Genomic DNA, 23,722 nt, shown 5'->3' with positions numbered 1-23,722 from the left:
TAGATAGACATTAAAACATACATCTCTTGTAAAATTCGCTACATCGCACATAATCACAGCACCTTAGACGTTATCACACATCTACATCTGTGACCGCAGGCGTGCTTGAACCCCGCCCATTGCAACTGTTGGAACGAAATCTATCCACAAACCTCAGTCTCGAGAAAACCCAGCTAAATTATTTCTACAGTCTTGTACGACCACATCCAATTAGTGAGGAGAATCGTGGCTGTCTACATCAACAGAGCTCCAGATTGCTTTCTTCGTTGACACTGTCGGCGTATTGAAATGTGTTTGGGTATTTGCGGTATTGGCTTTTGCGTTTGACTGGTTTTAGCCACGCCCTTATTCGTAACCATTTCCGCGTTTGTAGCCAATCAGAGCGGACGTCCGCGTCGCTGTCCAATCGGAGCCGCGCCGGACGACAGCGTCGCAGTCAGCGCAGCGCTCGGCCACTGAGATGCGGCGGCAAAGTGACGCAACAAGCTGTCAGCTGTTTTTGTTTTTGCTTCATTTCGCCCGAATTCCGAAGATTTCCGCTTCTGGAGTCCTCGGAGTGGATCTCGGCTTCGTTCTTATGCATTAACACAAGGTACTGAGACGCGAAAACGTCTGCTTAATTCATATTTTTCTTTTCCCAACGCATATTTTTGTCTTCTCTCTGGTGGATCCTGCTTCATTATTATCCTCCTAAGAAGTGCAGCCGATCCCAGGCCTCCGATCCAAGGCGGAGGGAGGGAAGGAGGACGCTGGGAATCGGGATGGAAAGCGGCGAAGGAGCCGACGCTCCTGGCGGGCCAGGACTGGGTTGCGCCTCTTTCAACCAAGACTCCACGTAAGCGCCTCGAGCCGCTGTCAAAGGCTGCTTATTTTTGCTATCTTCACCATGCAGTGATCCTATTGCCACTAGCTTATTTGCTCTCTATTCGATGCAGATACTGTTTTACACAGTTCCAGCCAAGCTAATATAAATATATATTCGATACTGCTGTTAAACCAGGAAGCATGGAAGAGGATGATGACCCCCCCCTCCCCCAAAAAAGTCTTAAAAGTTAAATAATGTTTTGGCCAAAAATTACCGTTTTTGCCACTGATTTTTTATTGCAAACGAAACACTGCAGATCTTTCTCAGGTCCAAAAAAAACAATTTAAACATTTTTCTCAAGGTGACTGTATACACCCCATCAGTTTTACTTTACCAACTTAAAGAGTTCAGTGTCAAATTCGTGGACTCTTACGTTACAAAATAATTAAAATAAATTTCTGTATATATCCCATAAAACCAATAGATTGGTTTCACCGCTATATTCAGCTCCCTGCGGGAAAGACGTTTTCTTCAGCAAATCAGGTTTTACAGGTAAATGTGTGTAGGTATTTTACGTTTGTAGGGACAGATTTTGGGTTTGCGAATAAACGTAACGAATACAGGAAGCGTGGACAGGATGAGACATGAACCACCCTGTGGTGAAGGACACAGTGATGGGCTGACCAAAACAGCATGCGAGAATAAACTATATTAATAAGAAAAATTCATCTGTCACTGTGTTTAGAAGGAATTCAATTAATGAAACTATCTTTATGTTTAATGTGATTCTCACAGAGATTTTTTTTAGAATCGCTGAAAAATAAATGCACACATGCATGCACTCCTTCTTTTTAGGTCCTTGGCTGTGGGGACTAAGGCTGGATACCGGCTTTTCTCTGTGACCTCAGTGGACAAGCTGGACTGCATTCATGAGAGCGGTAAGTTCACTCTTTCCAACCCAATTTGATAATCTCGTGTTTCAGAAAGAATTGCTGTGAAAAAGAAGGTATTTTGAGGGTGCTGTTCTCCTGCTACATCTGATCAAACAGCAAAATGTTCTTTTTTTTCCATTCTTTTTTGCTAACATTGCTCATGAGTGGGTGTACATTTCAAGTATCTGTATCTGAAGAGCTTTTAGTTGAGCTGAAGGAGACATAAGACAAATGACCTCCAAAAGACCTGGCTGTATAGTGAGGTACTGTTATAGATTTTACTATATCATATGCAAAAAGTTTGCCTTAGGTCCCCCTGTGAAATTTCTCTGATAAGAAGGCTGTCTTTGCTGTTCATGCTACCTTTGCTCAATTATTGGTTGAGAACCCAGTGACAGTTGCAACTCCGATGAAGTTGGGGTTGCACAATGGGGTCATTCATAAACTTTTGGCAGGTGGAGCAGTCGAGCATAAGGGAGATTTCCTTGTTGACCAGTCAGTCCAGTGAAAGTGGTTACTAAAATGTCTAGCTGCTTGAACTCAAAAGATCAATTAATCTAACATATGTTGTAATGGGTATCCAACAGCCATGTTTGATATGTTTAATGTCAGTCTATATATACCTAGCATTATGACCACTGAAAGTGAAGTGAATAAAGGTCAACTGATCATCTTGTTTGACTAGAAGCTGGCAGTGGCTGGGATATATGTGAACATTTTGTGCTTAAAAGACCAAATTGTGATGCTTTTTGAGATGTTCCCAGTTTTTTCTAATTGAAAGCCCCTTTGTATTTGTGGACCAAAAGTGCACCTACAACAAGCACAGATTTGGTTCATGGAGCAATGGCAGATGATCTGACGATTTATGCTTTCTTCTACATCATGTGGATTTGTGTGACTGTCTTACCTGTGAGAATTGTTGGAGTAACAGGACAACCAGTTTGGGGTGTTGTCGTGGCCTCCAAATTACTCACATCTCAGTATGATTGAAGTCCAATCCATGGAGACACCACCTTGCAAATGAAATGACATGCAGGACAGGATCTGCCACAAAGAGCTGAATACATTCATACCTGCCTAATACCTCAAATATTAGGCAGGTGGTCATAATGTTAGGATTGTTCATCCATTTATAGCATCCAAGTTAGGCTGCCATTGTATAACAAGTTTTGTATGTAGAATAGTATGACTGTGTAATAACATATTAAGTGACAAAGTAGGGACGAGTGTGTAAGATATTAATGGAATGCTGTACAAAACAGGTCAGATTTATTTTTCATTGCAGCATCTTGGGTATATGGAGGTGGTGAGTGAGTTGGCTTGATGGCTGTGTGTTTGTCGCACAACTCCTTGGCAGAAACCCCAGATGTGTACATTGTGGAGCGGCTCTTCTCCAGCAGCCTGGTGGTGGTGGTGAGCCAGGCAATGCCGCGACGCATGAACGTCTACCACTTCAAGAAAGGCACAGAGATCTGCAACTACAGCTACTCCAACACCATCCTGGCTGTCCGTCTCAACCGACAGGTAACCACCCTAACACAAAATCAATGTTGCAATTTGCTTTTATTATAGTTTATATGTTTAGCCTAGCCCCTGCTGTCCCACGCTGGGAAAATAGTTTTGTTGTGTTATGGAATTTTACTGGTGACCCTGCAGTATTGACTTGATCTTAAACATATAAATCCGCTCTTTTTCACATGCACTTGCTGGTGAGAGTTGCAGGGGGGCTGGAGCCTGTCCCAGAAATACAGGAACAGACCCTGGACAGGGGCCAGTTCCACGCAGGGGAATTATGTTGCAAACATTGCTCCTCCCTCATCAGTGGCAGTGGTATAGCACGACTATTGTGAGATGATGAGTACAGCACTTTTAAAGATTGGCACACACCTGTGCAGTGGAAACCATAGAAACATTGACATTTCATTATTCTATTCTATTAATAATTAGATTATTCAAGCGGTCATATTTTGACTTAATGATGTGACTTAAGTGTGATCAGCCTGACTAGTATCCACAAAAAATCCTCTTTGAGAACTTCTCCAGATTGCAGATGTACATTTGGCCCATTAAACCTTGGTGAGCTTTGAATATGCTTGATGTTCTCATGTCCACAGAGGCTGGTGGTCTGTCTGGAAGAATCCATCTACATTCACAACATCAAAGATATGAAGCTGCTCAAAACATTACTCAGCACCCCCCCCAACCCATCAGGTACTGTGCAAATCCGATGTAGGGTATATGATGTTCTGGAGCTTTCTGTTCTGTCTTCTGCATAGTCATCCTAAAAAGTTTAGTGTTCCATGTTATTGCCCACAGGGCTCTGTGCACTCTCCATTAACCATTCCAACTCGTACCTGGCTTACCCTGGCAGTGCCACTATTGGTGAAATCATTGTCTATGATGCCAACAATCTGGTAATGGCAGCCTTTATTCATTTATCCAATACGCAAATTCTTATACTGAGACCTGATAAGCTTGTTCGTGTTGTACATACAATTCATAACCAAAACAGCTCACAAGTGACAAAAAATTCAACTAAGCTGAATGTTATAACTCTTCATTTATGTACTGCTGTTTAAGGAGTGATATCATTAGGTGCATAATAAAGAAGCCAACAGAAAATTGTGTGTGGAATACCTTATTTTTAAAAAAGCACCCTTTGTGAAATATTGAAAAATTCGCACGAATATGGAATGTGAGGAGAAATTAACACTCAGAACTGTACTGACGAGTTTCCACTCCTGTTGCAGAGCACTGTAACCATGATTCCGGCCCATGACAGCCCTCTGGCAGCCATCACTTTCAGCGCCTCTGGGACCAAATTAGCCAGTGCCTCTGAGAGGGTAATACCACACAGGAACAAATGTTATATTTGAATATTTTCATGGTACTAATTTATGCTCACACACATTTACGAATGCATTCACTGTGCATAGTGCTTTTAGGCTCTATGGTTTTTGTCTTTTCCAGGGTACGGTGATCCGTGTCTTTTCCATCCCAGAGGGATTGCGGTTGTTTGAGTTCCGCAGAGGGATGAAAAGGTACAATGAGCTGAAGAAGTTCATATGAAATTACAGAGACAATGCAAAAAGAAGAACGTCTTTGAACTGTGTGGGTATATATCTGTACATTCATGAGGAGGTGGATAGTTTTATCTAGTCCTGTTGAACATATTGTCTTGTGTATTTTAGTTCCAGCCATATTGGTTTAGTATGTGTTAAGAGCACCACTGACCTATGAGCTGTGTACAGTTGGCCTCTGTGTGTTTAGTCTGGTCTGGGTGTTTGTTGTATGTATGACTGTGATTGGTGTGTTCTCCAAGCGGGTGTGGTGTGTCTACTTTAAACACTGACATTTAGGCTGTGGACGTGAGTGCATCTGAAATTCTGATGAAAACACTGTTTAAGTCTGTCACCCTATGTATCTCCATGTCTACAGGTATGTAAATATCAGCTCTTTGTCCTTCAGTCCTGATGGGCAGTTCCTCTGTGCTTCCAGCAACACTGAGACTGTACACATTTTTAAACTGGAACAGCATGGACCAAGGTGTGCTACCACCATTCAGACACAAAAACATTATTACAAAAAACATTATGAGACCCTTTTACTGAGCTACACAAAAATACAATTCATCTCTTCAGTGCAGAGGAGGATGCTCCCACTTGGTCAGCATATGTAAGTAAGATGTTTTCGGCGGCAAGCAGCTACCTCCCAGCGCAGGTGTCAGGCATGATGAGTCAGGACCGAGCCTTCGCCACCGTCCGCCTCCAGGTCGCCGGCCAAAAGAACATCTGCACCCTCGCTACGTCAGTACATGCTTTACATGATAAGAATAGAATTGAAGTCTGGTCTGAATTAGTAAACCTCTCCTTTTAAAATACTGCATTTCAGAATCCAAAAGCTTCCACACTTGTTGGTGGCCTCCTCTGATGGGCAGCTCTTTGTCTACAACATTGACCCTCAGGATGGTGGAGAGTGCGCTCTGGTACAGACACACAGGTACATTTGTCACATTTCTAGTGCGGCAGATGAAAATTGGCCTATATTGCCATGAGGAAATAATCTGCTCCTGGTTTGAATAAAGATTCCCATTTTTTGGTTTGATTATTGTTTTGATCAGACAGCATTTTTAATCAGTGAGACAACCCTAAAATAACAAACAACCAATATTAAACAATTTCCATCAAATATATCTGGTTGAATTAGGCTTACATGCTAATGAGCATAAAAATAATTAATGTCATATCATTGTTTTTTGGGAGGAAAACGTTTTCCCTGATACGTCCATTTGGTCGTTTTTAGCAATACCCAATCAAATGGCACATGCAATGCAGCTTATATCTTATATTTGGGCCAATTAAGTATTTTACAGTCTCCATCCAAGATGGTGGAGGAAAAGGTGTGTGATGGTGTGTCTTTTTTTTTTTTTTTTATTAGTTTTTGGCAAATTAGCATTAAAGTGTACATAGTTTAGCATGCTAGTTTGTCCATCGTTATTTCAAATAATCCAAGCTAGGTGGTGTATTAAGATGATGTTTATGGATCCATCTAGCTTCTAAAATGATCTGCAAACCCAGTATAATCCAAGGCATCATTCAAACATAGCAGGGATTGTATTGAACCTACTCAATGGAATTAACATTTGGTTATTCTGGGTGGGTGTAACATGGGTGTGCGATGACCTTTGATATCCTTGCAGGCTGTTTGGCACACATGATGAGCTAGAGGCAGCAGGGGATGTGGAAGGCAAAGTGTCCTCTCCACCGTGCCAGTCTTATGCTGCCACAGTTGCCATACCTCCTACTGGCCCTGTCTCTGCCACACTCACAGGTATGACACCTCACAAAATTATGACTCCAATTTTATTTTTTAATATACATGGTTATTGAGGATATTTGAATATATAGCTAGAACTTCAATATTCTAATCAGGCATTTTTTAATGCACAGCTCTAAGATTATTGATTGTTTATTGACAGATTTGTGTTGAGTTGTACAGTTCCCTGAACCTTCAACTCTCTCTCGTTTGCTCACCCCATTTGCTTAGGATACTCTGAGGATGGTGGAGCAATGAAGGGTGAGGTCATCCCAGAGCACGAGTTCGCAGCGGGACCAGTGTGTCTGGACGACGAGACTGAGTTCCCACCCGTGAGCATTCAGAACCGTTTACCTTCAGTCTGACCAGCAAGCCTCAGTGATAGCCAAGACCCTCTACTTCCAACCAAACTGACCCCTACATTACATAACCTCTCCATCAAAAAGAACCCTTTCATCATTCATCTCTTTTTAAAGATATGGTTAACCCAAGGATATATTGATAATTCTGCACATATTCTCCCATTTAAGGACTTTATTGACTGAATTGTAGCAACGGTGGCTAAACTAAGATTACATATAATATACATTTCAGGTGGGATCACAACACAGAAAGCTGAATTTTGGGTTACATGGGTTAGCCATATCCTTATATCTAACTCTCCATTCCAGATTATTGTTGTAGTTTATTTTCATTTTGTTTGTTTCATTATTTTAATTTGTGTCTTTATAACGAACAAACATTTCAGTTCATTTAATAATTTTCATGTATATTTGTAATTGTATAATAATTCTTTTATAGACGTGGGCCTTACATGAAATGCATGTAATACTGCTTCAGAGCTAAGGTCCAAACCAAAGAATAGCATATTGCATCATATTCAATATTAATAACAGAACCTTAGTCATCTGGTTTGAAGTAACTGGATGAGCCTCTGCATTGTCGTCAGCAATGTAATGGTGTCATTTTTATTCTGTGAGCAATACATGAATATTTAATTTCATTCATCATATTTGTTTGTAATGTTATCAGAAATTTAAGCAACAGTACATGAGAGAGATTGCTCTGCCATGACATGTCATCATGGATACAAAGGTGAAGGTCTAGTAGAGCAGACCAGAACACCAGTGCCAAATATTTCATGGTATAGCATGACCTTAAGTGTCTTATTGCAATTTTACCACATTTTACCATGGCTTTTGTGAAAATACAAAAACTTTAAAGGCCTAGGAACTCAATGTTCCTAAGCAACTCTGTGGAATTAGATGTAAGCCAATCAGTACGTTAGATCAAATCTAACTGTGGTATAATATGGTTTACAAAAATGTCTTCAACTTAGAGGCTCAATTCTGAGTCCAGGTTTTCTTTCAAGTTCTCCCAGATAGTAATTGCTTCACAACTGACTCCAATGTGGAAATGGGCTGGTACCCAGACCTTGAGAGCCATGATTTGAAGAGCCTTGGTTTCCACTATACCCTCAGTAAAAAAAGAACAAAATATAATCAACATATATATATATATATATCAACACACACACACACATATATATACACACATGTATAGAATTAGAATAATTATATTATTCTTAAAGATAAATATAAAACAAAAGGAGATTGGTCAAATAAATAGTTGCAATGATGACATTTTGCCCTGCTCATTTAGTGTCCACATTTACAAATGTGTATTCTGAAATATTTATATTTAGTTTAAAGGTCCCCTATTATTAATTTTTATATTTTTTTATATAAGTCTTAGTGGTCCCCTAATACTGTATCTGAAGACTCTTCAGCCGTGGTGCAGAATTACAGCTATTTTGAGCTAGTCCCACAATGAGTTTTCTCCATGACACACTGTTTCTGTGTCTGTAACTTTACATGTTAATGAGGAGGAGAGAGACGGGACGAGGAGGAGAGTGGCCTGTAGAAGTGAGTGGGCATTCATGGAAATGGCGTCATCAACACCATTCACCAACCACAATATTTGTTGCAACCAGGAAGTCATGTCAGTGGTTATCCAGAAAAAAAAACTAATTTAACCCACTGTTTCTACAGCGTTTTGCTTGATGGAACTAAAAAAAAAAAAAAACACATTAGTGCTCATTTACATATCTAATCACATGCAGTAACTGCAGTACTTTGCATGTTTGGAAGCCAGGACAGTCGGTAGAGTTTTAGGGGAGGGGTATGAAATTCTCTAGGTGGAAAAAGCATGAGAAACCAGAGGTAACTTTTCCCCTTATGGGGAGAAATTTCAGAACTGACCATCTGAGCTGCTGCTCTCGGCGAAGCAGAATGGCCAAAGCACTCTTTACACTTATCACCTTTTCTAGCCACTGCATGACCATAGACAGGCTAGGGGAACTCGTATTTATGTTAAATAATCTTACAAAGTAAAACTTTCATAATAATAATCATAATTGGGGACCTTTAAAGAAATTACTGATTTTATGCCAAACTAGATGACTAGGAAACGTCATCAGTGATCCTAGTAACATTAATTAGTTTTAAATTTAGATTCAATTTTCAGCACAACATTTTATACATGCCAGAGAATTTTAAAATGGGAATCTGTTAAAAATGACCATACATTAATAACATTGTGCAATCATATTTATCTATCCCAGGTATGCAGTCATTATTGAGAAATGTCTCTTCATTTGTTCATCATCTTTAGTTCACTTCTGATCATGTGCATGTGCACTGGCTGTAATACCATTGTAGCTCCACTGGGCGTCCCTGTTGCAGTGGACTCTGCAGAGCATTTGAATTAACCACCAGTAAAATTCTGCCTATTTGCTGATGAGCTTGGAATAGATGTGTGAGGCTAGATGGCTTTCCAATAGCTTACAAAACAATGTCTCCCCTCCTCTTCTGCCATTTCTAACTCAACGGATACAAGAGAAGCTCAAATAAAAAAAAAATGATCAAGCAACTAGAGGTCTAGAGATAACATTTCTAATATTCTGAATAAATTACATTATGATATTGTGTAGTGTTGTGAATGTAAAATAATAATGAGTTATAACAATCGATCAATGTCTTCTGAACCAGATTACTTTAGGCAGTACCTATTTTTCCTTTTAAAAAGCAGACTTGTTTTTGCCTTGGTAACATAACCAAAGAGACCTCTAGTCTGGTAAAATGACCTTATGTGCTCTGATCTGTCTATGACACACCTCCTTGGCTGAGGGAACATTTTTGTTTTGGTTTTGTTAGATAAATTGGTGCCGCGACGGAGCTCGGAATGGAAAGGAGAGACGGACGTGAGAGGGTGAGAGGGAGATTAGAGGACAGGTCACCTGGAACAGGAAGATCTACAGAGCATGAGCCACGGCAAATAAATTATCATTTCAGGGTGCTACGTTGTTGTTCTTTTAATGTGTAGGACAAACAAGGAAACACAAAAAAAAAAATTAATAAAATGACTGAATAGCAATTTTTTAAGTTCTAAAGGACCAGGTTTGGGTCACATCTCTCTATGCCTTGGGTGTGTTTTGAGTGTTTGAGATGCATGACTGAACTATAACCATGTTTTAATCAGCTACTCTTTTATTAACTCAAATGTAACATTGTAGCAACCTATACGTTTGATCATTTTCATTCTTAATGTTCTTGTATTTAACCATGAGCATAGGGAAATTAAATGTTTTATTGTATTTTTTTTTTTCATTTGTGTATTTGCTGTCCTGATACTAAATAAATGTTTACACTGTACTCATCCTGAATAACTAACTAACAGGATGTTTTATGTATGTGCCTATGTCATCATATTTGTATAAGTGCAAAGAGTTTTGCAAATCACACAAGACCAAAAAACAAATAAATAAATATGTAGAGCGTACTCTAGGAACGGCATTATCTAAAGCATTTGTGTTGTCTGGGCATCTTTTCCACTTTCACTTTTTTTTTGTTTTTTTTACTTCTGGTTCTTACCAGCTTGTTATTGCTTTGTCAATGTTCCACCAAACTGGCTGATGACGTGCTGTTTGGCCTTGATTAAGGTTTGTTAGAAATCTTAAAACACCCGACAATGTTTGAGTGGGGTTTCAATTCTCCTTTAGTTCTAGACAAATGAAAAATGGTCTAATGCTGGCAGCTCATTCAACAGATGAAGCTTCACACATTTGACCCATAAACCACACCAAGCTCTGTCTATTTTATATGTGGAAGAGAACTGTTAGAGTAGATGAATTATAATAATATAATGGCAAATATGAGTCCCCTAAACAAGGACTGTGAGGCTATCAAAAGGTACTCTGAGCTTGGCATTGGATCAATGGCAGTGGAAGTGAGCTAGTAAGATGTAAAAAGGCAAGGTCTGACACACTGCAGTAAATACTGCACTCTGCACACTACAAGACGAAAACTCTGGATTTTCCAAGCAGCTGTCCAGGGTACTGAACAGAATGTCTGGCACCAGCCACTGGGTTCTGAATCGAACCCGTTCCTGAACCATTCCCACTCACAATGAACCCAGCCCTTTCAGCTCCAAGATATTTTCTGAACTGCTCCTTTAACACAATAGATCAGAACGCAGTGATGGCAGACAGCTCTGCTAGTATATGTAACTTCAGTTTATAACCTTCATCACAACTTAGAATCATTGCTGTCCTTGTGTATTCACAATGGTATTTTTGGGCGATCAATCATGTCTGTTCACCAGTCTGAACATGATTTGGGTTCGCAGCAGTGTGCAGAAATATGAGTAAAATATTAAACACGGCTAGCTAAATTGTTTCCAGATAAAGGAATGGCTCAGCTCTTAACCAATAAATACCACCAGATCAGAGGGTAAAGGTTCTCCTGTGTGTTCTACTTTGTTCTGGATATTTCAGAAACGATCCAGTCGTGAGGTCACAGAGTCATCTGAGTTACATAATGACATGGTGTGTGGCATACAGTGGGTTTCACTGTGATGGTACATGTTTGATCATCACTTTAAACTCCAGTATGGGAATACAAACGCCATCTAATCCACAATGGTCAAGTGGCACTGGGGCAAAAATAAAATACTTATTTATTTGATGAAAGGTAGGTTTTATTTCCAACCCTAAGGGAGGTCCACTAATATGAACACCAGCTAAAACATTAAACATTATTAATAAACATTAATATCGGGTTGTAACATAATACCTGTGAAGTATAAGCTGTGGTTTCTTGTATTAAGGCAAGAAGCAGATGCTTGATCGTATGGGGATCTGGGAAATGGTAGTCAAGTCAACATTTTGGCCAGTGGTGGCCTAGTGGTTAAGGAAGTGGCCCCGTAATCAGAAGGTTGCCGGTTCGAATAGGCCAAGGTGCCACTGAGCAAAGCACCATCCCCACACACTGCTCCCTCGGCGCCTTTCATGGCTGCCCACTGCTCACCAAGGGATTAATAAAGTTTTGGTTATCATGACAATCCTGATGGTTTTCAGGGTTTTGGACCCCGGGAACCCAAACCCTGCACCCAATGTCCTGGGATCCCCTCTGTGGATTAAGCCAGTGAGTGAGTGACCCTACAATGTGCTGTGCTGGTGATGTTCTGACCCAGTTGTCCAGAATCACAACATGCTCCTTGACAAAGTTGCTCAGATCCATTGTTTCTTGCCCATTTTCTCTTCTTCGATGAAGAGAAATATTTACATTTACAGCTTTTATATATATATATATGAGAGATACCAAGTATATACCACCCTCTTTCAGGTCATATCGTCGTAAAATAATCAGTGAATTTCACAGTTCACAGTCAGTGGTTTGTGGCTGATCAGTGTTTGTGGAAAAACGCGGCGTTTTTGGTCGAGTTAACAGAATAAGGTGAAATGAGCTGAAATACGGTTATATAAAGGAAGCCGGTTCTGTTATCGCCTGTCAGCACACCCTGTTGCGGGAACCGTCGGATGTGACGCACGGCAGGACGGAACAGAACGGCGAACGGACGTTTTTTTTTTTTTTTTTTTTTTTTTTTTTTGCTGAAGCTGCGACATACAAACCCAAATTGTCCTTCGCCCCGGGCGCCACGGCTCATCCGGGACAAAAGCATCCGCCGGCCGCGCTGATAAAGCGACGTCGTGGCCATCGGCCCAAACCGGAATGAACCTGTTCCACCCAGTTCCGCCGCGTGCACGAGGCGCGTGCACGCGCCCTCTCCCCGAAACGCGCGAAAACGTTCATATAGTTCAACTTTTTTTTTCATGTGACAATACTTGATATTCGTAAAATTAGGGGCAGATATTTCAGAGTGACCGACAGACTGCAGTTCAGAAGTAATTAAAAAAATGGCATGTTATTAATGGTAGTAGTAGTAGCAGTAGGGTGGTAGTATCCTAGAGGGTCACACACTCGCCTATGAACCAGAAGACCCAGGTTCAAATCCCGTTTACTACCATTGTGTCCCTGAGCAAGACACTTAAACCTGAGTGTCTCCAGGGAGTCTGTCCCTGTAACTACCGATTGTAAGTCGCTCTGGATAAGGGCGTCTGATAAATGCTGTAAATGTAAATGTTTTTTTTAAGTAAACTGAGAACGTTGGACGAACGCGAGCGGAACGGGCGCGCGGCCGACTCCGCGGGCACGAGCGCGCGCGCCCGCCCGGCCGCGCGTTTAAATACCGGCTCCAGCCGGTACAGGAATCGTCAGCGGACAGGGAGGGGAGTCCACGCCGCCGGGCCGCGTTTTACAATTTAAATAAGTAAACGGTGCCGGCACACGCGTTCCCGGCCGGACTGGCGGGATAGAGGCCGACATTCCACCCTCGCCGGCCGGTTTGGTTCTTTCTCGCGAGACTCGCCTGCCGCTGCACCGCGACGTCGGTCTGAAGATGCTCGCCGGTTAGAGCTTTCTTCGCCGCACACGTTAACTTCATAGACCGCAAAGAAGGCCCGTGTCGTGGGTAAGTGCATGTCTGCGTTGTCTCTTTTTAAACCTTGATTTAAAACGAAAACAGAAAAGCACGGGAATCTGCGCTCTGCAAACTTGTAACCGGACCTGAGCAGGACTGGGATTAAGTGTCTGATGGCCGTGTTGCCGGGACGTTCTACCGCCGAAGGGCACATTTTAACATTTCTTCAGATGAGCAGGACCTTGTTATACTTTTACCCCGCCCGGCCACATCACGTGGCGAAGAAAAAAACAAACAAAAGTACAATAAAAATAAACGAAACACAACAAAGCTAATATTAATCGTTTTATAAAAAAAGACACCTGCTACTTTGTGTCTGTAATGCTCTACGAAGCGGCGTTTTTGACATGAATGGAGCTTTGAAGACGAAGTGAGCAGAAGCGGCCATTAACCATGTAAAGGATGAGATATGGGTGCGGGTAAAATAATATTGAGATTAACAAACCCCAGCAGTCGCCTCCGCAGGTCCCTTTAAGCCACTAATCATGATAAAGCCACGTCACCATGTGTCACTGAAGTGCCACTGAGCAAAGCACCGTCCCCACTCACTCCTCCTGGGGCGCCTGTCATGGCTGCCCACTGCTCACCAAGGGTGATGGTTAAATGCAGAGGACACATTTCGTTATGTCACTGTGTGCTGTGTTGTGTTTCACAATGCCAATCACTCAATGACATTGGGCCTCCCGCTGTGGCTGAAACGTACAGTGCAAGTTATTAGTCAGATTAATGCATATCATGGCTAATGCATATCATGTTTCACTAATATTTTGTGCATGTCCTCCCCGTCTTCCATCCAACAGCACATCCTCTGTCAACCATGAAGGGGTTGGCATCTTTAATGAAGGCGTGTACGACACCCAACGTGTATGAAAAGGTACCAGATGGAGGCTGGGGCTGGGCTGTGGCCGTGGCCTTCTTCTTTGTGGAGGTCTTCACCTATGGGATCATCAAGAGCTTTGGCATCTTCCTGCAGGACCTAATGAGCGAGTTTGAAGAGTCAAACAGTCGCGTGTCGTGGGTCATCTCCATCTGTGTGTTTGTCATGACCTTTACAGGTGAGTCTTCTGGAGAACCCCTTCATCGATTAGATCAGATAGCAGGAAGTCTAAGACCTGGAAAAACCAAAACCTTTTTGTCTCCAAACTGGCCTTGCATGTCAAGTCAAGTCAAGTCAAGTCAACTTTATTGTCAATTCTGCCACATGTACAGGACATGCAGAGAATTGAAATTACGTTACTCTCTGACCCATAAAAATAACATTAAATACAAAAACAGTAACAGTAACGAATACAGAGTATAAATACAATTTAAAAAGAAAGGCACAATATACAATTTTAAAAACACCATATACAAATAAGGGCACATGGTGGAGAGTGCAACATCAGGAGAGTGCAAAAACCAATAGTGCAACAGAGTTTTAAGTTTAAAGTGACGAAGTGAAAGTGAGGTAGATGGCAGACCAGAGCTGCACAGAGTGACTGGTGCATGGTCAGTTTGTGTGATTTAGAGTTCAGAAAGTTTGTGGAGCAGAAGAGGGGAGTGAGGGGAGTGGGGGCAGAGCCGGGAGGGAGTTGAGTTTCCTGACCGCCTGATGGGTGAAGCTGTCCTTCAGTCTGCTGGTCCTGGCCTGGAGACTCCGCAGTCTCCTCCCTGATGGCAGCAGGCTGAAGAAGGTTTGCATTGGGTGGGTGGGATCAGCTGCTATGCCGAGGGCTTTCTTGGTGAGGCGTGTACTGTAGATGTCTTGGAGGGAGGGGAGAGGGACACCGATGATTCTCTCAGCTGCTCTTGTTATAACATGTTAAAACTTTACCCGCCAAGACAAGTTTGCACAGCACTTACATTTTTTTTGTTGGAACAGGCAGAATTCTGGTTTCCAGGAAGTCAGAACAACGTCTGGAATTCTCTCTGCCAAAATACTGTGACAAGGCAGTAATTTACACGCAGCCTTAGAGTTCCTTTTACAATTTGCCACATCTCCTTTTTTTAGAAGTTTAATCATATCACTGGAGCAAATCTGGGGAATCTTGTGATGACATTGCAGTTCCCTGGGAAAGGACATCCTGATCCCAAAGTACCTGGGGGGATAGTTCCCTGCCCCCACCTCGATTTAGATAAGAAAGCAGTAGAATTAAACAGAACTATGCGAGCAGTGCCTCCAGCTGTTATCCGAATGGTTGAGAATTCCAGGCTCTCCATGTTGTCAGCAGAGCTGCCATGTCAGTTAATGCATTCTTCAATCCGAATGGAGTTGCATCTATTTAATCCTAGAGCACAACTACCCAATGACATTGGGGAATTTATATATTTACAGCATTTATCAGACGCCCTTATCCAGAGCAACTTACAATCAGTAGTTACAGGGACAGTCCCCCCTGGAGCAACTTGGGGTTAAGTGTCTTGCTCAGGGACACAATGGTAGTAAGTGGGATTTGAACCCGGGTCTTCTGGTTCACAGGCGAGTGTGTTACCCACTACCACCCCCACAATTTATCCCCAAGCATTTGTTTTAACTCTTGTCATGATTTTTTTTTTTTTTTTTTTTTGCAGCAAGATGCAAATCACTAAACTGGAAATAACCAAGCCCAGTAAATCCCTCTCTAATCCTTCACTCTATATTTCTAACTTTGGGGTCATCTGGTTTTAGGAGGCCAGCAGTGACTCAGTTCCTATAAATAATAAAAAAAAAAAGACACACATTGAGATGTTCACTCCTGATGCAGATTTCTTTCTTTGTCTCCGCAGCTCCACTCTCCACCGTGCTAAGTAACCGTTTTGGTTACCGGCCAGTCGTCATGATTGGGGGTTTATTGATAAGCCTGGGAACCATTTCCACTGCGTTCACCAAGTCCATCGGCGAGATGTACATCACCACTGGCGTCGTCTCAGGTACATCTTCTGCTGTATGCTCAGCCTGTTGCGTTACAATAGGCTCCAGCTGAGCACCAAATGCCTGGCGTGTCAAGTTACCGATCCTCTGGCAACAAAGAGGACCAACAGAAAAAACATTAACATGAGCTGTCACCTCAAAAATGTCTTAATCCCCATTACTGACTGGTGATTTGTGCATAAAACGTGTTAATCTGTACTGAAAATGTTGTCAATTATCCTGTTAACTTGCTGTAATAGAATGTAATAGAATGACCCTCTATCTCTACAGCTTGCGCTTTGTGAATAAACACATTTTCTTTCAGATTGATCTCAGCTTGCATCTTTCCGAAAGAGCCTCAATGCACTGCTAGCTTTCCCCCATAATCACTGCTCTACCCTATTAGCAAGCATACTTGCTAACTTTACAACCTATGTTTTTTTTTTTCTGTCATGTCCCTCTTTTCCTATGTGTTCACAGGGCTGGGCTATTGTCTCACCTTCCTGCCTACCGTCACCATCCTCTCGCAGTACTTCAGCAAGCGCCGCTCACTCGTCACCTCCGTGGCCTCAACCGGGGAGTGTGTTGCAATTTTTGCCTTGGCACCAGGTGACTAATTCAGTAGGAACCAGTCATAGATCTGCAAACCATATGCATTCATTTGTCATCATGGAAGACACACCCAGAGGAAGATTAATGTATAAATTACTGAAATGTAAATACTACACTGCACATATGCCCTTACTGCAGTGATTTCACGAGTTGAATACTGTAATAAGGGGACATTTTTAAAACAATCATGCTGGATAGATGGGGTTGCTTCAGTCTGGGTTATGTGGCAATAAAATACTTGGATGGGATGGTGGTAACTTAAATGAACACACACATCTCTGGATAAATGTTGTGACGTTTTCTGTAATCCGACCAAACCAAGATTAGAGTGGGCAGGTTAATTGGTTGAAAAGACAGAGTGTAACATTTCTGCTGTAGAATATCTGCTGAGTTGTACCTGGTAAAATATTAATCCATTATCTCTGTTTCTTCAAGTCAGGGTAACCTTTGTCATTTCCGACCCACAGCGTTCACGGCTCTCAGGGATGTGATTGGCTGGCGCTACTGCATGCTTGTAATTGGGCTCCTGCAGGCCAGCATCATGGCTTTTGGGGCCTTGCTGCGGCCCATTATTATCAGTGCCAAACCTGCTGTGGACGAGTCCTCCGGCTCACCCCTCAAACCATCCGAGAACCGGTATGAGGTGGAAAATGAGTTCACCCAAACCTCTTTCAGCTCCATGGATTCGGGAGTGCAGTCACTCTCTGCTTCACGCACCAACCTGGCAGAAGGTGTAGATCAGGAGCTCACAGAGAGGAAGGGCCTGGTGGACAAAGCAGAGGTCCGGGAGCAGGACGGCGAGAAGAAAGAAGTGGCGCTGGTCTCTCCACCTCAGCCAAAGCTCTTAGACTTTTCTATTCTGCTGGATGGTGGCTTCATCTGCTACGCCCTCTTCGGACTGTTTGCGACGCTGGGCTTTTTCGCGCCACAGTTGTACCTGATCGAGCTGGCCGTGAGCCGCGGCGTGGAGAGGGACTGGGCCACCTACATGCTGTCAGCCATGGCTGTGGCTGAGATATTTGGCCGCCTCTCCATTGGCTGGGTGCTGAACCGCAGACCCATCCGTAAGGTGTACATCCTGCTCGTCTGCACGCTGCTCTTATGCCTGGTGCTGGTGGCCTTCGCACTGGTCACTGAATTCTGGGGACTGGCCGTCTGCTGCTGCCTCTACGGGTTCCTCCTCGGGACTGTGGCTTCTACCCATATTCCCATGCTGGCAGAGGATGATGTGGTGGGCATTGAGAGGATGCCATCGGCTGTAGGTGTTTATGTCTGCATCCAGAGCTTCGCAGGGCTGGCAGGACCACCACTGGGAGGTACGAGATGCCATTGTTTTGTTTTGCCTGTGAAGTCAGTTCATCTCATGGTCTTTTCTAAAACTACCTTCTTTCTGTGTGTTCACAGGACTTCTGGTGGACTTTTCTAAGAACTACGGCTCTGCCTTCTACTCATGTGCTGTCGGTATGGGCTTGGGCAGCCTGTTTTTGGGCCTGGTGCGTCCAGCGAAGGCTGGTCGATTTTGCTGTCAGCAGCTGGTCCAGGGGGCAAAAGCGAACAGAAGGGACCCTGAACCTTCTCAAAACTCTGAGGAGGCTTCTGCAGACTTCTTAGAGGTAGACCTGGCAGTGGAGGACAGTCCCTCCAAATGCTTAGAGCCAGGAGCACAGCCAAGACTTGTATAAAGGCACTGACCAAAAACAAAGAAAAAAGAAGGTAGCAAGTGCTACAAACCTAGTGCTGCTCTCAATGTTGCTCAGATTTCACATTGCACTCCAAAGAGGTTGAGGTCACTTCAGCTGCAGGTTGGGGACACAGGTTCGGATCACAATGCAAACCCTTGTTAAGACTTGTTATTTTAACAAGTGAAAACACCGCAATGCACCACCTCAGGAATGCTGGTAAGGAGTGTAAAGCAGGCTAGATGCTCACATCGTTCAACAAGATCCATGAATGCCTTCACTGTGAATTTGTGGACACGTCAGATACACCAGTCATAAGCATGTTGTGTGTACTAAACTTTTGATGCAGTGACCATTGAAAATGTACCAAATTCTCACCAAATTTACTGAGCATCAAGACTGTGGCAAAGATGTTGTTTCTTCAGGCCTGAGCTTTTTCAGAGTTAAAATTTACATTTCCAGGTCTGCAGAGCACCAAGGTGCACGGACCCATTGTTGCCACACATGGCATATTTCGTATTTTGTTGAATAATTTGATAAATGTATTGGACCAAACATGGGAGGGGGGGGTATTTTATTGCATGCCCTGCTGTAATGCACTAGCATAATTTTTTTAATGGCTGGACCATTATTGAAGTTCTGTAAAGGTTACCACAACAGCCTGTCTAATATTCAGAAGAAAACTTGAAAATAATTCAAGGAAGTGTGTATTGATGTGTAATGTATAGAGGCAGAGTAAACTTGAGCCATCCTTATATAATTTCAGTTGCATGGATATGTCCACGAGGCAACAAGGGACCTGGTTCTAACATTGTTGGACTGGTTATGAGTAAAAATCATGACTAAATCCAGGACATCTGAGATGAGTCACATGGGAAATCATCCGAAGTATCTCTAGTGCATGTATTGGATTTTGGGTTGCCCTTTCTGTGCCTTTTAATTTATGTTTTTAGAGGACGTCATGGAGCACATACTGATATCAATGAGGCAACACCTTATGTATTTATTAATGACGACTTGCATCACCAGTTTGCTTTTATGTATGAAAAATGTTGTAGTTGTTGAGGTTGCATGTTAACAGTGTTCCGCATGGGGACTGTTAGCCAAAGCCACCAGCATGGATCATCGCAATAGAAATAAAAACTATGCTGTGGATGGAAATCCGAATGTGACAATGATGTAAAGCTCATCTGATTGCTGTCTGCACTTGTACCTTTTATCGCCTGAAGACTTGACCTTCTTTCTATTTTTTTATAACTGTTTAGAGAAGTGTCTCATGTATGTTGTGTTCTGAGCTTTTTTTTTTTTTTTTATTTAATAAAAATTTAAAAGTTTTGTTTGTAGTTATAATATTTGCATACTATTGAATAAATAATATGGGGAACCGGGCATTGTTTCCTCGGGCCTTATTCACCTCCGACTACCATGTTTAATGGAAGCATTAGCTGCAGCTAATTTAAAAAATCTGCATCATTCTTCTCATTTGGTGTAATTGTTAGTGTGGGTAATTACTGCTGTTAACAGCTGATCTGGGGTCAGGCCTCTGCACCACACTTATCTGCTCATGCCTGCCACAAACATGTGACTGTTGCGGTCTGAAATCAGAATATAATCTGAAATTTCATTTTTTTCTGAAACAAATATTCATAAACACCACCAGGTATGCTGCTCATTATTCCAAAAGGAAGACCTGAACAACCACAAAGGCACAGGTTCAAGCCCCACTTGCAACCATTGTGTCCCTGAGCAAGACACAGTCTCCAGGGGGACTGTCCCTGTCACTACTGGTTGTAAATTGCTATAAGGGCATTTGATTGATGTGATTTTAAAAGTTGTGTGGTCAGGATTAGTCTGTTCGAAGTTAGTCATCCTGATCTGTGGACTCACTTCGCCACCGTGTGGCTGATGCACGCAACTGCAGGCTAATTGGAAACATGACGTCACTCCAGCGAGCAGTCCCCGAATTTAAAGTAGACCTTGCAGGTAGATTATTATTTTATTTTTTTTACGTACGAGCATTTATGGTAGACATGTTATTTTATTTTCTAATCAGTACTTTTAGAGGGAGAACATCCTGGGTGGTAGTAGCCTAGTGGGTAACACACTCGCCTAAGAACCAGAAGACCCGGGTTCGAATCCCACTTACTACCATTGTGTCCCTGAGCAAGACACTTAACCATAAGTTGTTCCAGGGAGACTGTCCCTGTAACTACTGATTATAAGTCGCTCTGGATAAGGGCGTCTGATAAATGCTGTAAATGGGTAAAAGTGACGAACAAAACACTGAATCAGCTCTTAAAAGTCACTGTTTTCCAGTCCACTTTGTACGTTGTTCTTTTTTAAGCTCTTTAAAGTATTAGCAAAATCAACCCGGGCGAATGCTGGTGAAACAAATATTTGAAATCCCCACTTCGCGATACACCGAATGGATAAATAGCCAAGCTGGAATGTAAATACACTAGTGAGATGTGGTAGTAGCCTAGTGGCTAACACACTCGCCTATGAACCAGAAGACCCGGGTTCGAATCCCACTTACTACCATTGTGTCTCTGTGACACTTAACCCTAATTTGCTCCAGGGAGACTGTCTCTGTAACTACTGATTGTAAAGTCGCTCTGGATAAGGGCGTCTGATAAATGCTGTAAATGTAAAATGTAAATGTTCACTGGGGAAGGACCAAACTAATCCTCTAGAGGCGATGATTCGAACCCCATCTCCCTGAATCATGAATAAAGCTCAACATACTGATCGGTGCCAAAAGGAAGACCCACTCGACACTGTGGTCATGCTGTTATGGTCCGCACTGTGCATGGACCTTCAAGGTTCTGATGCTGATGAATCCCTCATGATTCTTGAAAAGTCCATACCTAGAGTATATAATGGGTTTGAGTTTGAGACAGCAGTCATATATTGTGAGGAACAGTCTCCATTTAATAGTTATTGTTTTTTTAAGTAGGTACAAGACAATTTATTTTTTTTCCCTCTTTTTTTGCTTTTATTGAGACAATGGTAAGGTGAAAAAGCAGACGTTACACTGTCCAGTGTCCAGGAACTTAGCCTGGACATGGTAATGGCAATACTATGCAGGTTATCGCGATATGAGGACTGTATCGAGGCAAACAATGGAAAAGCTTAAAGCAATGAAATGGAGGCACTAAAAATCTGTCCCCCACCCCCCAAAGACACATTGCATAATTATTATTAAGAAACTGGTGATTACACAGGCCAGGCATAACTCATCAAAATCATACAAAATGTCACTCACAGCTCACAATTAAATCGCAACTAACAGTCAGGGAAATTAGAACAAAATTGAAATCGATTGGCATGAGACTTGGCTGGAAGGTGAAACACCCCCCCAAAAAAAAAAGGTTTGTACAGGCGTAGTCTCAGGCGCCCCAGTGATCTGGCAAATACGAACACAGTGCATAAGAGTTGCAGAAATACCGGTTATTGTAGTAGTGTACTCATGTCATAATTACAGCATTTCAGTGCAGAGTGCATAGGTATGGATAAGCTGGCCCACGGAGAGACGGAAAGATGGATGATTAATGTGTTGGGTGGGGGGGGCCGAACGGCTTACGCCACAGTAGGGCCATTGTTAAGGGCAGACAGGCACACTCGCGCTCTGAGAAGAGCGAACGGGACCAGTGGCAGCTTTGTCTTCCCTCGCGTTTCTAATGGAGGATACGCAGTGTCCAGGCACTGGCCACACAGACAGGCGGTCATGCTGACTCACCCTCATGTGTGCTGTCTACACTCGGCAGCACAACCCATCCCAAACGGCAGCTATTAATTCCCCTCAATGTCAGAGGATGCACCACGGTGGTTAAAGACAGAAAAGGCCATATGGGTCTTATAAACCCTCTTAAATTGGAAATTGTATTAATAAAAAAGCAGGCACACCATGATTGGATTAAAGACACACCTGTCCTACACACTGCCACCACTCCTATAGCAATAAAAAAAATTAAATTAAAAACCCTGCATCCTCAACAACCATTCTGATTTTGAACCAATGGCCAGGCAGCGTCTTACAGGCACTAAGGGACACTGGGACCAGTGAAGGCATGATGATGGCCTTTTGCCACTCATTTGGGGCTCTGGCCAAAAGGCATAACAGAGAAGGTCAGTGTTTTGTGCATGTCGGCGGAGCAGCATACGCTCCAGCCCAGACCAACAGAGCCACCACTGAAGGCATCGAACAGGAAGAGGCAGTGCGGGCGTGCTTTTCCGAAGAAAGGTGCCCGTTATCGTGAACATAGAGGCCAACAGGGCTAATATATAAGAATCTGTGAGGTTACAAACAGTAATTGGTTAGACGCTAACAAAAAAAAAAAAAATGTGGGAAGAAAATTTACATAGAGGAGAAAAAATAAAAAATAAAAAAAATGTACAGGCGTGTGAGAAGGCTTCACAAAGCGAGTTCTATCCCTTTTGTATATACACCATATATTTTTTTTTTTATGAAAAACCGCTTTTAACTGGTACCTTTTTAAAAAAAGTGGCACTTTTGCAGTAAAGAAGAAGATACGGTCTAAAAAATGTACAACATATTGGGGGGAGGGGGCAGCTATACACTATTAGCCTTCCTTTAAGTTAATATGAAACTTAATATATAAAAGTTGCAAAATGAAGGAGCCTTGCTGGCTTATGGAGGAGAGAACAGTGCATGCCACATATTTTCTTTATTTACCTTTTTTTGTAAAGAGTTCAAGCACTTTTTAAAAATTATTACTATTCTAAAGTGGTCAAAAACAGCCCTGAGAATACGCTATGTATACATACTGTGTGCATCTTGGAGCTCCCCAATAAGCTAGCTACAGTATATGTTTTATTAATTCCTTTACCCAAGTGGCAAATGTGTTTGCATCCGCTTACCAAAAAAAAAAAAAAAAAAATTAAATTAAAAAAAATGCCAATCACTTGTAACAGAGATCCACCAGCTAAAATAAATCAAAGTGTAAACCTTTGAAATATAACTTAAGAAAACAAATATAGGTAAATATATTTATATATCTATATAAAACTGAGGAAAAAAAATCAATGATTGACAACTACAGCTTAAAAAGGCCAGGAAGATGCGAACAGGCTCAGAATATTTTCATTTAAAAAAAAAAAAAAAAAAAAA

At 42.2% G+C, this 23,722-nt stretch overlaps 2 protein-coding genes across 3 annotated transcripts; both read left to right on the top strand.

The window, feature by feature from the left end:
- Nucleotides 1–448: 448 nt before the first annotated feature.
- wipi1 (WD repeat domain, phosphoinositide interacting 1) lies at nucleotides 449–10,415 on the top strand. 2 transcript variants are annotated; one of them, XM_028987655.1, is made up of 14 exons: nucleotides 449–592; nucleotides 696–835; nucleotides 1,661–1,743; nucleotides 3,095–3,261; nucleotides 3,852–3,948; nucleotides 4,054–4,151; nucleotides 4,488–4,580; nucleotides 4,708–4,778; nucleotides 5,176–5,283; nucleotides 5,379–5,543; nucleotides 5,629–5,736; nucleotides 6,437–6,567; nucleotides 6,784–6,884; nucleotides 9,768–10,415. In XM_028987655.1, the coding sequence occupies exons 2-14, from the start codon at nucleotides 762–764 to the stop codon at nucleotides 9,816–9,818; spliced, it is 1,347 nt and encodes a 448-aa protein (XP_028843488.1). In that variant the 5' UTR covers nucleotides 449–592; nucleotides 696–761; the 3' UTR covers nucleotides 9,819–10,415. The 2 variants fall into 2 exon arrangements, with proteins under 2 accessions (XP_028843488.1, XP_028843489.1); XM_028987656.1 differs by having other exon boundaries at nucleotides 465–592; nucleotides 699–835.
- A 2,695-nt stretch (nucleotides 10,416–13,110) lies between these two features.
- Nucleotides 13,111–19,980, top strand: slc16a6b (solute carrier family 16 member 6b). The gene is made up of 6 exons (XM_028986475.1): nucleotides 13,111–13,422; nucleotides 14,232–14,486; nucleotides 16,177–16,320; nucleotides 16,781–16,909; nucleotides 17,380–18,228; nucleotides 18,317–19,980. Exons 2-6 carry the CDS (start codon nucleotides 14,249–14,251, stop codon nucleotides 18,592–18,594), a joined length of 1,638 nt encoding a protein of 545 aa, XP_028842308.1. The 5' UTR covers nucleotides 13,111–13,422; nucleotides 14,232–14,248; the 3' UTR covers nucleotides 18,595–19,980.
- Nucleotides 19,981–23,722: the final 3,742 nt, after the last annotated feature.

This window comes from Denticeps clupeoides, chromosome 7 (genome assembly GCF_900700375.1).
Source record: "Denticeps clupeoides chromosome 7, fDenClu1.1, whole genome shotgun sequence".
NCBI lineage: Eukaryota > Metazoa > Chordata > Actinopteri > Clupeiformes > Denticipitidae > Denticeps > Denticeps clupeoides.
Note: the sequence above shows the minus strand (reverse complement) of the source record. Positions and strands in the feature narration are given on the sequence as shown.

Bases quoted from the DNA above. Each gene is read 5' to 3' on its own strand.
- wipi1 (XM_028987655.1), top strand. From the start codon at position 762: ATGGAAAGCGGCGAAGGAGCCGACGCTCCTGGCGGGCCAGGACTGGGT. The intron at 4,152-4,487 runs GTAATGGCAGCC...CTCCTGTTGCAG, and splicing joins TCTATGATGCCAACAATCTG to AGCACTGTAACCATGATTCC. The intron at 6,885-9,767 runs GTGAGCATTCAG...TGGTTTTGTTAG, and splicing joins ACGAGACTGAGTTCCCACCC to ATAAATTGGTGCCGCGACGG.
- slc16a6b (XM_028986475.1), top strand. From the start codon at position 14,249: ATGAAGGGGTTGGCATCTTTAATGAAGGCGTGTACGACACCCAACGTG. The intron at 16,910-17,379 runs GTGACTAATTCA...TCCGACCCACAG, and splicing joins AATTTTTGCCTTGGCACCAG to CGTTCACGGCTCTCAGGGAT. The intron at 18,229-18,316 runs GTACGAGATGCC...GTGTGTTCACAG, and splicing joins GGCAGGACCACCACTGGGAG to GACTTCTGGTGGACTTTTCT.